This window comes from Oncorhynchus nerka, linkage group LG23 (assembly GCF_034236695.1).
Source record: "Oncorhynchus nerka isolate Pitt River linkage group LG23, Oner_Uvic_2.0, whole genome shotgun sequence".
Classification (NCBI taxonomy): domain Eukaryota; kingdom Metazoa; phylum Chordata; class Actinopteri; order Salmoniformes; family Salmonidae; genus Oncorhynchus; species Oncorhynchus nerka.
In genome coordinates, this window is record NC_088418.1 from 33,810,182 (window position 1) to 33,825,567 (window position 15,386).

Here is a 15,386-nt window from a genome sequence, read left to right on the forward strand (position 1 = left end):
ATGTACAATATCTCATCCACCTACCCCCTCATCATCCTCACCACTCCCTCTTCCTCCCCACTCCCTCTCCCCCATAGGTAAGGTGATTACCTACCAATAGCACAGAGAGAACCTCATGAGAAAGTTGCTGGAGGAGCATCACACCCTTCGGCGTTCATCAACTTGGGGCTGCAGACAATCCCCTACGCCTCAATGCACGGCAAGTCCCCCAAACTGCTGCTCAAGGGGTGGGGGGTGGGAATGCAGTTTTTATTGTTCAATCACTGAATATTGAAATATGGGTTATGCATATTAATGAGTTGTCAGTCTTTTCTTGTTCTTTTTTTCCCTCTAGTAAAACTCGTTTTTATTTTTGCTGTTCAGCCACTACCAATACTTCAATAAAATAGACAACCATTACATATATGCCTATGTCTTTTCTTGTTTTTTCTTCCAGTAAAATGTTGTGCTGTTCAAAGAGTATGTTGCCACCATACAAAAGCTGGCCTCTTTCTTTGGCAAGAAAGAAGTCCAATTCGAGTTATGATGTTGGCAAATAAGATTCAATAGTTTGTGTGTGCGGTTTCTGAAAGTACAGAATAAAGTGGAATTATTAGTAATTACAATGCAATATCAGGATATAGCAATAAAACAATATTACAATGAAGTAACATAATAACATTGCTATAAAAATAATCATTTGAATTAACAAAATCATAAATATGAATGATATAAGACACAGTAAAAAACAGTAACTGAAGAGCTCCAAAAGGGGGCAGGGCAGTGCAGAGAAGGGCTATGCTAAACAAGCCAAATTAATACACAGGCCATGGTCATGATGAAGCCTGGGCAGCTTCAAAGGATACAACAGAAGCTAATACAAGAATGTTGCTAGCTACATAAGCACAGAATACTTTATGTTCCATATATAGCTACATAAGGTGTGCTACAGAAGAAACAACATAACACGATATACAGAAACTATTATGCTAACATAATAAAGCACGCCACTTACTTTGATAGGAACACACAAATGTCCAAAATAGTTATTAGTAAGGAAAACAGCAATGAAGGCAATGGGGGCGCCAGCCGGAAAATGCACCAGGGGTAAAACATTCGGGAAGGTTCTGACTGGAGATGTGTAAATGCTTGCATACTTGACCTGGGGAAACACTGGGGGAGTGCTTGGGCTCTCATCAAAGAGAGAACTTTGTCCGGCTCAGCTAGCTAATATTCATCTTAAATTAAAATAGCATGCCTCAGATGTAAATTTTCTGGCACAGTGAAATGGGCTACTTCTTTGTGAATTAATGAGTAGGTGGAACGCACCTCATTTCAAACCGTTGTTTGAAATTAATACTGTTGGTTGAAAATAATTTGAAATTGACAAGTTCAAACATAGATAATTAGCAGGAAGATAATTGGTTTGAGGGCAGCATGGGTTAACTGTCCTGTTGCGTGACAATCAAATGTTGGAACAGTGAGCGCATTCTGACATCACGCTCATAAAAAAAACTCACGCTGGGGGGACCGCTAGAGATATTTGGATGTGAAAATATTAAGGGAATGCCCTGTGCAACGTAACTTAAACATTGTATGAATGTCATCACAACTGAGGATATTTTGTGCTTTGGGAACCTATATCTTGTAATGTACCCACACTTCTCCCACAACCTAATGAAATGTTCTGGGAACCTTTAAATAACTTAGAAAGGCTGTTCTGTCAACATTCTTGCAACATCGAAGGAATGTTTTGTGCACCCTGATACAAACATTGTCTGAATGTTAGCACAACTGGACAGTTTTAGTGTTTTTGGAACCAAAATCATGTCATATCCACACAAGGTTCCCACAACTTAAATACATGTTTTAGGAACTTTTAAAGACCATAACAAATGTGCTCTGGGAATGTTCTTGTAACATAAGGGGAATGTTTTTGCACCCTTATGCAAACATTGCACAATCATTCGTACAAATTGACAGATTATTTTGTGATGTCCCCGCAGTGTTTCCACCAGACTGTTCCCACAACCTAAAAAAACATTCTGGGAACCTTTAAAGAACAGACAAAATGTGTTCTGGGAACGTTCTAGCAACATGGCGAAAGTTTTATACAAACATTGCGTAATCATCAGCACGGCTGGACAGTTTTTGTGTTAGGAGAACATTTTTCACAACCTAATGAATGTTCTGGGAGCTTTCACAGAACCAATTGTGGTTTGCTGGGTGTACTCATAGAAATGCATGAACATACATAGATAGCAGTGGAGCCTCCTCAATGGAGGCAGGGGAGGACCATCCTCTTCAGTGAATTTCATAAAAATAAAAATGGTATAACATTATTAAAGTTATCCTAAAACTATACTGAATCTACAGTATTCACAGGTCACCAAATAATTGATTAAAACACACTATTTTGCAATGAAGGTCTACAGCCTCAAAGCACTCGGTAAGGTAGCACCATGGTGTAACCGGTGTATCCGGAGAACAGCTATCTGTCCTCTGGGTATATTGACTTCAAGTACAAAACCTAGGAGGCTCATGGTTCTCCTCCGCTACATAGACTTATACAGTAACTATGACAACTTCCAGAGGATGTCCTCCAACCTATCAGAGCTCTTGCAGCATGAACTGACATGTTGTCCACCCAATCAAAGGATCAGATAATAAATATAGTACTTAAAGCATAAGCTACAGCTAGCTAGCATTGGAGTGCATATAATGTGGTGGGTAGTTGACTCAAAGAGAGAAAGAGACAATAGTTGAACAGTTTTAAACACATTTATTTATTTACTAATTTTTTGCCAATAGGGCCCGCCGGTGTAACTGCTAAACTGCTTACTGACTCTATCATGACTGCATGATTGTAGCGGGTTTACTAACGCATTAGGTCTATTAGCTATGTTGACTATGACGTTACAAATAGCAAGTATGGTGACAACGATGTAGGCTGTGTTTAGCGGTTATAATATGGTTTTGCTTGGAAAGTTTTTTTCACCTGGTCTCATACAGCTGATGTGTTGTGCATTGAAGTCCACAAGCGAAGGCAAAAGGTAAGAGGAGGAGAGTGCATAGATGCGAGAAGGAATACAATATGGCTGCTATGAAAGTGAACTGTCTTTCCACGTGATCGGGGTGTATTCATTCCGCCAATTCTGTTGAAGGACATTTCTTAAATGGAAGCAAATGGAACGAAATGGCGATAAACATACCTGAATATGTCTAATAAAAATTATTGTTTGCAACTGTTGGACTTATGATTGCCCCCTAGATCAGCTAGATACAGGCAAGTGTGAAGGAGGTACTAAATGTGTCACTGTCTGTCCATTTGTCACCTCAACATTTTCTCTCAACCTGTGTGCACCAGGTTGTAAACTTTCATTCGTAGGCTAGGTTGTAGGGAAAAGTTGAGTATCATGTAGTAGCCTAAACCTATCAATGTTAAAATGGAATATGAATGAAATCTTAAACGGCACCGACCGCCGCTGTTTAATAGCTGTACTCACGTGAGTAGGCACGGGGCTGTTCCACAGGTCAGTGATCTCACTGAGGTTTTCCGGCAGGTCGTCTTCATGCTCTGCCTGGGCAGCTAGCTCCAGGTTCCGACAGAACGGGTCTAGCCACACAGGGTTCGCCCTGAGAGTCAACAACAGTCTTAGCTATAACCTTACCCAGCTAACACTTCATCAGTCTTATTAAATATTGTATACACAACTGTCAGATATTTAAGATCAGCACTGCATGTATCTGTGATCCTGCAAAAGGAATATGCCCACACATACATCATATCAATGACATGAGTCAAGTGCAATAAAGTACTGTAGGTTTTAAAATGCATAAACACTGTAATCTATTGTCTCACCCCTCAAATGAGTATTTATTGGTGTTGGGCAAATCCAGGATGTCCATGAGACCTTGCTTCCCTGGAAGACAGAAGATAAACAGGTGAATTATGAATTACAATCACGCACACACACACACACGTACACACACACAGCTAGTCAAACTAGTCTATAGTTTGCCACATCCTTGCAGGGACTTTCCCCTCGGTGCTGTCTCTCACCTGTGGATCCTGCTACAATGGCTTTCAGCTTCCTCTTGTGTCTGTAGCATAGAAAAACACACAGACAGGTGGTGAGATGTTCAACATCCTGACATAGCCATGTCAAAGTATCTATCATAGCCAGTTTGAAGTAACACCATTACAAATTCCATTGACATGAAAAACATGTTTATATATTTATTTATTTTATTTATCCGTTATTGTACCAGGTAAGTTGACTGAGAACACGTTCTCATTTGCAGCAACGACCTGGGGAATAGTTACAGGGGAGAGGAGGGGATGAATGAGCCAATTGTAAACTGGGGATTATTAGGTGACCGTGATGGTTTGAGGGCCAGATTGGGAATTTAGCCAGGATACCGGGGTTAACACCCCTACTCTTACGATAAGTGCCATGGGATCTTTAATGACCTCAGAGAGTCAGGACACCCGTTTAACATCCCATCCGAAAGACTGCACCCTACACAGGGCAGTGTCCCCAATCACTGCCCTGGGGCACTGGGATATATATTTTTTTAGACCAGAGGAAAGAGTGCCTCCTACTGGCCCTCCAACACCACTTCCAGCAGCATCTGGTCTCCCATCCAGGAACTGACCAGGACCATAGAGATGAAGTGAAAGAGCAATCTATACTTTGATACACAAGAACATATTGTAAAATGAAGTGGTTAAGTATGAGTAAGCTTATTGGATTGTATAAGTTAAAGTGGATCAGTATGCTATGTTTGACAATGAGGGTGAAAGGGTGACAGAGGGTGGTGCGAACAGCCCAGTATATCACTGGGGCCGAGCTCAATGCAATCCAGGACCTCTATATCAGGCGGTGTCAGAAGAAGGCCCAAAAAATTGCTAAAGACTCCAGCCACCCAAGCCATAGACTGTTCACTCTGCTACCGTCTGGAAAACTGTACCGGAGCATCGGCTCTCGGAACAACGGGCTCCAAGACACCTTCTACCCCCAAGCGATAAGACTGGGTACGATTAATTGACTATCTTGCACTGACCCTACGTACACTCACTAGACTATACAAACCATATACATTGACACTCCCACACAAAAGCCACACACATTCATGCACACTACATACGCCCACACACACATTGCACACACACGCAGACCAACACAACACAAACACACATACATACATATTACACACACACACACTTTTACACTCATCAATTGCTGCTGCTACTTTGTTATTTATTTTACTCTTATTATCTTTCCTGATGACTAGACACTTAACCCTGCCGTCATGTACATACAGTATCTACATCAAATACTTCATACCTCTGCACATTGATTTGTACTGGTAATCCCTGTATATACAGTTGAAGTCGGAGTTTACATACATCTTAGCCAAATACATTTAAACTCAGTTTTTCACAATTCCTGACATTTAATCCGGATAAAAATTCACTGTCTTGGGTCAGTTAGGATCACCACTTCATTTCAAGAATGTGAAATGTCAGAATAATAGTAGGAGAATGATTTATTTCAGCTTTTATTTCTTTCATCACATTCCCAGTGGGTCAGAAGTTTACATACGCCCAATTAGTATTTGGTAGCATTGCCTTTAAATTGTTTAACTTGGGTCAAACATTTCGGGTAGCCTTCCATAAGCTTCCCACAATAAATTGGTTGAATTTTGGCCCGTTCCTCCTGACCGAGCTGGTGTAACGGAGTCAGCCTCCTTGCTCGCACACGCTTTTTCAGTTCTGCCCACAGATTTTCTATGGGATTGAGGTCAGGCGTTTGTGATGGCCACTCCAATAGCTTGACTTTGTTGTCCTTAAGCCATTTTGCCACAACTTTGGACGCATGCTTGGGTCATTGTCCATTTGGAAGACCCATTTGGATATAGATACTTATGTACCTGTCTCCTCCAGCATCTTTACAAGATCCTTTGCTGTTGTTCTGGGATTGATTTGCACAAGCAGTACGATGGATGCGTGGTCCCATGGTGTTTATACTTGCATACTATTGTTTGTACAGATGCACGTGGTACCTTCAGGTGTTTGGAAATTGTGGAGGTCTACATCTTGGCTGATTTCTTTAGATGTTCTCATGATGTTAAGCAAAGAGTTTGATGGTAGGCATTGAAATACATCCACAGGTACACCTCCAATTGACTCAAATGATGTCAATTAGCCTATCAGATTCTTCTAAAGCCATGACATCATTTTATGGAATTTTCCAAGCTGTTTATAGCCCACAACCATAAGGCTCTCCAGAGGGTAGTGAGGTCTGCACAACGCATCACCGGGGGCAAACTACCTGCCCTCCAGGACACCTACACCACCCGATGTCACAAGAAGGCCAAAACGATCATCAAGGACAACAACCACCCGAGCAACTGCCTGTTCACCCCGCTATCATCCAGAATGCGAGGTCAGTACAGGTGCATCAAAGCTGGGACAGAGAGACTGAAAAACAGCTTCTATCTCAAGGCCATCAGACTGTTAAACAGCTATCACTAACATTGAGAATCTGCTAATAACATACTGACACAAATCTCTAGCCACTTTAAAAATTGGATGTAAAAAATGTATCACAAGTCACTTTAAACAATGCCACTTTATATAATGTTAACATATCCTACATGACAAATCTCATATGTATATACTGTACTCTATACCATCTACTGCATCTTGCCTATGCCGTTCGGCCATCGCTCATCCATATATTTAATGTACATATTCTTATTCATTCCTTTACACTTGTGTGTGTATAAGGTAGTCGTTGTGAAATTGTTAGATTATTTGTCAGATATTACTCCACGGTCGGAACTAGAAGCACAAGCATTTCACTACACTCGCATTAACATCTGCTAACCATGTGTGTATGACCAATAAAATTTGATTTGGTGTCAATTTCTGACCCACTGGAATTGTGACACAGTGAATTATAAGTGAAATAATCTGTCTGTTAACAATTATTGGAACAATTACTGGTGTCATCCACAAAGTAGATGTCCTAACCGACTTGCCTAAACTATTGTTTGTTAACGAGAAATTTGTTGAGGGGTTGAAAAACGAGTTTTAATGACTCCAACCTAAGGGTATGTAAACTTTAGACTTCAACTGTAGCGCCAATCTTGCGTATTTTATTTGATTCCTCTTGCGTTACAATTGTAATTTTTTTCTTTAACTCTGCATTGTTGGGAAGGGCTCGTTAGCTAGCATTTCACTGTAAATTCTACATTAATTGTGACATGTGACAAATAAAATTTGATTTGAATTACAGTGGGAGGCTCTTACACTGTGCGATAGTACCAGTTCATGAAGATGAATGACATGGCTGCCAAGAAGAGCAACACAGCTAAGATAATGATGGCCATCTGTAGCGTAGTGAGGTCATCAGGTGCTCTCCCGCTGACGGCAGGCTGGACATCCAGGATGTTGTAATTCCTGAAAAGGTTCTTCAGCTGTTCCTTGTTCTCATCAATCATCTGAATCACCCTGTCCATCACAAGACCAGGGAAGGGGAGACAATGGGCTCAGCACAAAGAGGAGTATACTTATACAACATGTTTTTTGTGTAGTAACAATGTAATGACATAGAAATATAATTACTATGATGGGTTCTGACTCCTAAACTTGAAATAATGAGTGCCATAGTCTGGTTTCTACACCATAAGTTAATGGTTATCTGAAGGAGGAATGTTATGGTGTGGCAATTAAGCTTGGAATGTACTGTGTAAAGGAAAGGCAATCACATTGTTGCAGTCACTGATAAGGTTGGAGAGAGGTGGTTTAGTGAGGAATGGGGGTCGAGGTCAGGTCACATTAAGGAACAGTTTACTGGCCACATCACTTGACTTCCTGCCTAGCAATAAAGATGTAATGTATAGAGGGAAGGAGGACACCACACCCAAATGGAATATATATACTGGGGCTGGTGGAAACATATATTTTATTTATTTTTATTGTACATATTTATTTTTATTTTTAATATTGCGAAAAGATTGTTGCTTCCATCAATGTAATTGTCTAAAACATTTCCAATCCCCCATGTCTTTTTTTGGTAAAAATATATATATACATATACATACAGTGGGGCAAAAAAAGTATTTAGTCAGCCACCAATTGTGCAAGTTCTCCACTTAAAACGATGAGAGAGGCCTGCCATTTTCATCATAGGTACACTTCAACTATGACAGACAAAATTAGAAAAAAAATCCTGAAAATCACATTGTAGGATTTTTAATTAATTAATTTGCAAATTATGGTGGAAATTTTGGTCATCTACAAACAAGCAAGATTTCTGGCTCTCACAGACCTCTAACTTCTTCTTTAAGAGGCTCCTCTGTCCTCCACTTGTTACCTGTATTAATGGCACCTGTTTGAACTTGTTATCAGTATAAAAGACACCTGTCCACAACCTCAAACAGTCACACTCCAAACTCCACTATGGCCAAGACCAAAGAGCTGTCAAAGGACAACAGAAACAAAATTGTAGACCTGCACCAGGCTGGGAAGACTGCATCTGCAATAGGTAAGCAGCTTTGTTTGAAGAAATCAACTGTGGGAGCAATTATTAGGAAATGGAAGACATACAAGACCACTGATAGACTCCCTCGATCTGGGACTCCACGCAAGATCTCACCCCGTGGGGTCAAAATGATCACAAGAACGGTGAGCAAAAATCCCAGAACCACACAGGGGGACCTAGTGAATGACCTGCAGACAGCTGGGACCAAAGTAACAAAGCCTACCATCAGTAACACACTACGCCGCCAGGGACTCAAATCCTGCAGTGCCAGACGTGTCCCCCTGCTTAAGCCAGTACATGTCCAGGCCCGTCTGAAGTTTGCTAGAGAGCATTTGGATGATCCAGAAGAAGATTGGGAGAAAGTCATATGGTCAGATGAAACCAAAATAGAACTTTTTGGTAAAAACTCAATTCGTCGTGTTTGGAGGACAAATAATGCTGAGTTGCATCCAAAGAACACCATACCTACTGTGAAGCATGGGGGTGGAAACATCATGCTTTTGGGCTGTTTTTCTGCAAAGGGACCAGGACGACTGATCCGTGTAAAGGAAAGAATGAATGGGGCCATGTATTGTGGGATTTTGAGTGAAAACCTCCTTCCACCAGCAAGGGCATTGAAGATTAAACGTGGCTGGGTCTTTCAGCATGACAATGATCCCAAACACACCTCCCGGGCAACAAAGGAGTGGCTTCGTAAGAAGCATTTCAAGGTCCTGGAGTGGCCTAGCCAGTCTCCAGATCTCAACCCCATAGAAAATCTTTGGAGGGAGTTGAAAGTCTGTGTTGCCCAGCAACAGCCACAAAACATCACTGCTCTAGAGGAAATCTGCATGGAGGAATGGGCCAAAATACCAGCAACAGTGTGTGAAAACCTTGTGAAGACTTACAGAAAACGTTTAACCTCTGTCATTGCCAACAAAGGGTACATAACAAAGTATTTTGTTATTGACCAAATGCTTATTTTCCACCATAATTTTCAAATAAATTCATTAAAAATCCTACAATGTGATTTTCTGGATTTTCTTTTCTCATTTTGTCTCTCATAGTTGAAGTGTACCTATGATGAATATTACAGGCCTCTCACATCTTTTTAAGTGGGAGAACTTGCACAATTGGTGGCTGACTAAATAATTTTTTGCCCCACTGTACATACTTTTAAATTTATTTTAAATTTTTAATATACCTGTATCAAACCTTTACCACCCTTCCCCAATTGGAGTAAACTAATATACAATAACACGTAGGCTTCTACCTTCAGTTTATACATATTATACACATTTTACAGACACAATCTATTTCACCATAGTTAGATTTAGTTTGTTTTTAGTCCTTCCTCTATTTCTGATGTCCATCCAGTTTGATTTATTTTTGTAACTGTGCTATTTCTCAACATTTCTGAACCTATATACATTTTACAAACCCCGTATGTTTTACATTGGTTATCTTGTTATTTGCCCCACCCTTCAGCTCCATTCAACCCCTCCCATCTATCTCTTAACATCATCCATTTTGGATTTGCCATATATTTTTTAAATGTGCTGTGATGCTTCACAAAAGTAATATTCTCATAGCTTCTACAGATTGTAAATTAAAGAGAAAAATGTTTGCTAAAATAATTATTATATTATTGATTGATTGACTATGGCTTTTCAAATCACCCAGTATTGCTATCTGCAGCGTTAGTTCTAGGCAAATGTCGCAATTCTTCAGCCATTCCTGGACTTGTGACCAAAAACGAGCTACAATATAGACAGTACCAAAATACATTGTCTAATGACTCTGCTTCCCCACAGCAAAATCGGCAGAGCTGGGAAGATTGTATCCCCCATATAACATTCTATTTTCTGCAAGAATTTTGTGTTTTAATTTAAATTGAAAAATTTGAAGTTTTGAATCTGGCGTTGTTTTGCGTGTCAATTCATAAACCATGTGCCATGGAATGGGTACATCGAAAATCTCTTCCCAACTATTTTGCAATTTTTCCCAACTATTTTGCAATTTATATGGCACAGCTGTCAATTTTTTGGTCCTTAAAATGAAATTGGTTTATGTTTTTATTTATCACACTTTTCTTTAACCATTTATGTAGGGCCGACAGACAATGATGCAATTAGTTGGTTGTATTTTGGGTAGAGCAGACATTTCCATATGTCTGTGTTAGCTGCATGTGTGACATAACTCCACCAGTCCTATTTATGATATAGTTCATAATATTATACTTTTTAAAAACATTTCATCGAATTTTTTAATTTTTTATCAATTAATATATTTGAGTTTAACCACAATATTTGTTGTATTATTTGTTCTGTCTTTTCAGGTGGATTAAACTGAAATTGCAACCAACTTTCTAAGGCTTGTTTGAAAAAAAACTATATTTTGGAGAATATTTCCTTTTCAAACAACCGAAAGTGAGCAGTTGTAATCTGAATAAAGTGAAAAAGGCCATTCTTGAACATGGGGTGAGACATTCCCACCAATCTACTAGAGAACCAGTTTGGATTTAAGTATAACGTTTGTATGACTGATGCCTTTAGTGAGAGGTCTAATGCTTTATTATGTAATAATTTCTGCCCTCCAAATTCATATTGGTTATATAACTAGGCCCTTTTAAGTTTGTCTTGCTTGCCATTCCTATATTTTTTGTTCATATAATTTAAAAAGCATGTCACTGGGTGTAGGCAAAACCATAAGCAAATAGGTAAACTGTGATATGACTAAATCAGGGTGTTTTGTCTTTGTTTGGAAACATGTTTTTGTCTTATGCAGCTATATGACCCAGTGGGTGAATAGACTTGGTTTGAGCATTACTAATCGTCTGTGAGTTTTTACTTGGTTCATTTAGAACCTACACTAAATATGGGAATGGGGACTGTCCGTTCTAGTAATTATATTTCTATAGGTAATAACATGATAATAAACTATACTGCCAGGCAGCAACTGACTTTTCCACATCCAGGATGCGGTTGGTGTGCTTGTTGACCACGTGTATGAGCACATCTGTCTGGGCAAAGTTCACTCTGCCCTTCTTGTCCACGTGGAACTGAGCAGAAACAGAAGAAGAGAATGACAAAGGGGGTTATGGGAGATACACATTTCATACGTAATTTTATACACATGCATGCACACACGCACACACATGCACACACACTCACACATCCCTCACACCCTTACCTACCTGCACATCGTCCGTGTTGACAATGGCTCCGGTGATGTTGGACAGCAGGTTGATAAACTCCTCCTGGAACTGTCGTACCCGCTCTGGTATCTCGTTGATGACGATCTTCACCCGCTGGTCGTCCCGCAGGATGTAGATGCCCACCATGGCGATGTCACTGTGGCCCGCCAGGTCCCGTGCCAACACCTCCACCACGAAGTAGCCCGGGTCGTAAGCCGTGAACAGGTCATAGGTACGGATGATCCCATCTGTCTCTCCTAAGGGTTATCAACAGGTTCAGGGTCAATTTCACTGTGATTCAAATCAATATTTAGAATTGAAACAAATATCCCCTATAGGTTATCAACATTGCTGGAGCCCAATTCCATTTAAATGATTTAGTCAATTCATCACCTTGATTGAAATATAATTGATCCCAACCTTGGTTATCAAGGAACAATAGGCATTGAAGGTTAACAACATGCCAGGGGCCAATTCCTTTTCAATTCAATTCATCTCCTCAATTCTGAAATGAAATTGAATTGATTCTAACATTGGTTATCAAGGATTAACAAGGGATACTATACAAACACAGAGTAGATAATAGTCATGCTTGGCAGTAGGCAGTGACTGACCTATGATGAAGCTGTTTCCTATGTCCTCAGTGTCATTGGACTGGAGTTTAATGTAGCGGATGGACAGGACATGGTACAGCACCAGACTGTTGTTCCCTACATCGTTGTCTATGGCCTGTACCCGAATCAGATCTGAGCCTACCTTGGCATCAGCAGCCACACCTGAGAGAGAGAAAGAGATAGAGAGAGGGGGAATAAAAGTGAGAGAATGCACATAGACACACAACCTCAACACACACACACACATTTACCCCTCCCACAGTTTATGTACTGTACCTGTAGTGTACTCTAGCTTGGTGAAGCGTGGTGGCTGGTCGTTGATGTCCTCCAGGTAGATTCTGACCTCCTGCAGGGTTGGGTCACGGCTGGGGTCAAGTGCTCTTCCCCAGGCTGACGTTTGACCCCGTGCAGGGGCCCAGTTCCTGTGGCTGGAGGCCTTGATGATGATGGAGTACACTGAGATGTCCTCACGATCCAGATCCTTCTTCACCTTCAGTACGCCCCCTGGGCTCAGGCCAAAGTTACCTTCAGTATCTCCCCCTATAAGGGCACGATTGGAAATCAGTGTTATGTCCATATTCAATAGACAGCAGCACCAACATGCAGCAACCAAAAATATATTTAATTATTCCGTATTAGTACTAATGGACTGATATTTCTGGATTGTCCGGTATGGATGAATCAGTGTGTTTATTTGTGTCTGTGTGTGTAGCGTAGTGTTGTCCTCTCCACAGACCTGCTATGAAGAAGTAGACTACAGCGTTTGAGCCTTCATCTGCGTCCACAGCTCCTGTCACGTTACCCACTACTGTCCCTGGAGTAGAGTGCTCTGCCACAGACAGAGTCTGGTACGGCAGGCTGCCTCGCTGAGAGTCAGTCAGTCAGTCAGTCAGTCAGTCAGTCAGGCAGGCAGGCAGGCAGGCAGGCAGGCAGGCAGGCAGGCAGGCAGGCAGACAGACAGACAGACAGACAGACAGATGAGCACACACACAGATACATGGCCCAGATGTAAGAAAAAATCGTCACACATGAAACAGAGACATTAGCCTTGTTTATACTTGGTTCTAACATGCATCTTCTGTCCTGATCATTTCCACTTTCAGATTATGCCCACATTTTCAGACAGGTGTAGAAGATTAAAAGACGCATTGTGATCCGATTGTGATCATGTCTTCCAGACCAGGCACGCTTTGTATCTGGATGTCTTAGAAGTGTCCTGTAGATGGATCTGGACAGTGAAACCATTTAAAACATCATAATCCTGCCTTCTAAAATCATTGACAGGTGGCACCATTTACATATGGCATCAATTTGGGTCTTAGAATAAATAAATACTATTTTGAAATAACAGCTGTCAAATAATTTGCATACAGGGAGGGATCAGTAACATGTGGCCAGAATGCGGACACAATGGACAGATATGAGACACATTGTAATACCATCTGTTGGCATTTTTCTGAAATTGTGGGCACAATCAGAATGTGGACAAGATCAGGACAAAGGACGCATGTTAGCGCTAGGTATAAAGAAAGCTATTGACTAATATACAAACACAGTACAAAAAACTACCAAATAAAACACAACCCTAATCACAGACAAACATCAAATATCTAGAGATTTAAAAAGGTGGTTTGATCACACAAAAGAAACATAAAAATACTTGGTATAGAAAAAATATTATGGTAAGTTATCAAATGGTAAGGTATAAACCCAGAGTTATACTTATAGCTGAGGAGTCCAGGGCTATGTTTCATTGCAATAAGATGAGTCTGAATTAGGGCAGACTGGCGGGAATCTTCCATGCATGAGACACCGCCCAGACTGACATCTTCCTTGCATGAGACACCGCCCAGCTCCCTAACTCTCCTCCACTCACCGGGGGCTTAAAGAAGACAGGCTCGTTGTCATCAATGTCCAACAGCGCAACCTGTAAGGGCTGGGTGGTCTCATAAGGCACGGGCTGACCCAGGTCATAGGCCACAACAATCAGCTGAGGGACAGAACACAGTCCTTAAGTCAGACATAAACAATACACATACACACATTCCTGTCTGGGCTGAATCCTGACATGAAATCCAGCAGGCCTACATTAAACTTGAATGCATATCTCCCATTGACATGAAGGTACATATATGATTCAAGTTAGCTACAAGTGCATATCTCAAGTTAGAATTGGGCCCAGTCACTCCACTCACACTGTGCAGGGCTTGCTTCTCTCGGTCCAGTTTGATGGCGGTGGTGATGACTCCTGTAATAGCATCAATGTGGAAGTTATCCCAGTCTCTGTTCCCAGCTCCTGTCTGGAGGAAGGCATAGCGCACCTCTCCATTCACCCCTTCATCCCCATCTGTCGCAAACACCTCATACACCAGCAGGCCTGGGGGCTGCTCCTACAAGGGGGAGGACAGACACATCATTGAGATTTTAGATATTCTGTTTGTATGCAACTGCAGAGAATTTTACAATAGCAATGTGTGTGTGTAGTGGAGCAACACATTCGTACTGTACATGCCCAAAAATAATTAATATGTTCTTCAATTATTGCTATCCTGCTAGGGACCACTAACAAACATCATACTGTAGTGCCACCAACACACACACACACACCTCCATGATGTGCATGATGGTGCCGTTGGTGGGCCTGACGAACATGGGCCTGTTGTCGTTGACGTCTATGATGATGATGTGTAAGGTGGCGGTGCCCCAGAGGGGTGGTCTTCCCTGGTCTGTAGCCACCACCGTCAAGTTAAAGTGCTCAAAGGACTGCAGCAGACGGAGAGAACGCACCAGACCTGTGTCAGCATCCAGAGAGAAGGCATCTGACAACACCATAGAGAGGGAGAGAGAGAAAATAGTGAGAGAATGTAACCAACAGTTAATCAAAGGCAGGGAGAAATTGAGACAAAACATGTAAATGTTAAACAGTGGGCATACAGGATTTTGTTCTAGCCCAGCACTAACACACTTGATTCAACTAATCAATTGGTCATGAAGATCATTATATGTTGAATTAGAGGTGTTAATGCTGGGCTGGAACAAAAGCCTCTCTCTCTCGCTCTCTCT

The 15,386-nt window shown here is 41.2% G+C and overlaps 1 protein-coding gene across 1 annotated transcript in view; it reads right to left on the bottom strand.

Moving 5' to 3' along the window:
• Positions 1-15,386, bottom strand: part of LOC115107209 (cadherin-23-like) — a 578,454-nt gene that overhangs the window by 25,883 nt on the left and 537,185 nt on the right. The window contains exons 53-64 of the mRNA XM_065008058.1: positions 14,931-15,142; positions 14,519-14,713; positions 14,200-14,313; positions 13,060-13,189; positions 12,600-12,863; positions 12,324-12,485; positions 11,710-11,966; positions 11,477-11,574; positions 7,301-7,501; positions 4,043-4,083; positions 3,842-3,902; positions 3,486-3,615 (exon numbers count right to left, since the gene is read on the bottom strand). Of these exons, the coding sequence (XP_064864130.1) occupies positions 3,486-3,615; positions 3,842-3,902; positions 4,043-4,083; positions 7,301-7,501; positions 11,477-11,574; positions 11,710-11,966; positions 12,324-12,485; positions 12,600-12,863; positions 13,060-13,189; positions 14,200-14,313; positions 14,519-14,713; positions 14,931-15,142 (1,865 nt within the window). The remainder of the gene's footprint in view (positions 1-3,485; positions 3,616-3,841; positions 3,903-4,042; positions 4,084-7,300; positions 7,502-11,476; positions 11,575-11,709; positions 11,967-12,323; positions 12,486-12,599; positions 12,864-13,059; positions 13,190-14,199; positions 14,314-14,518; positions 14,714-14,930; positions 15,143-15,386) is intronic.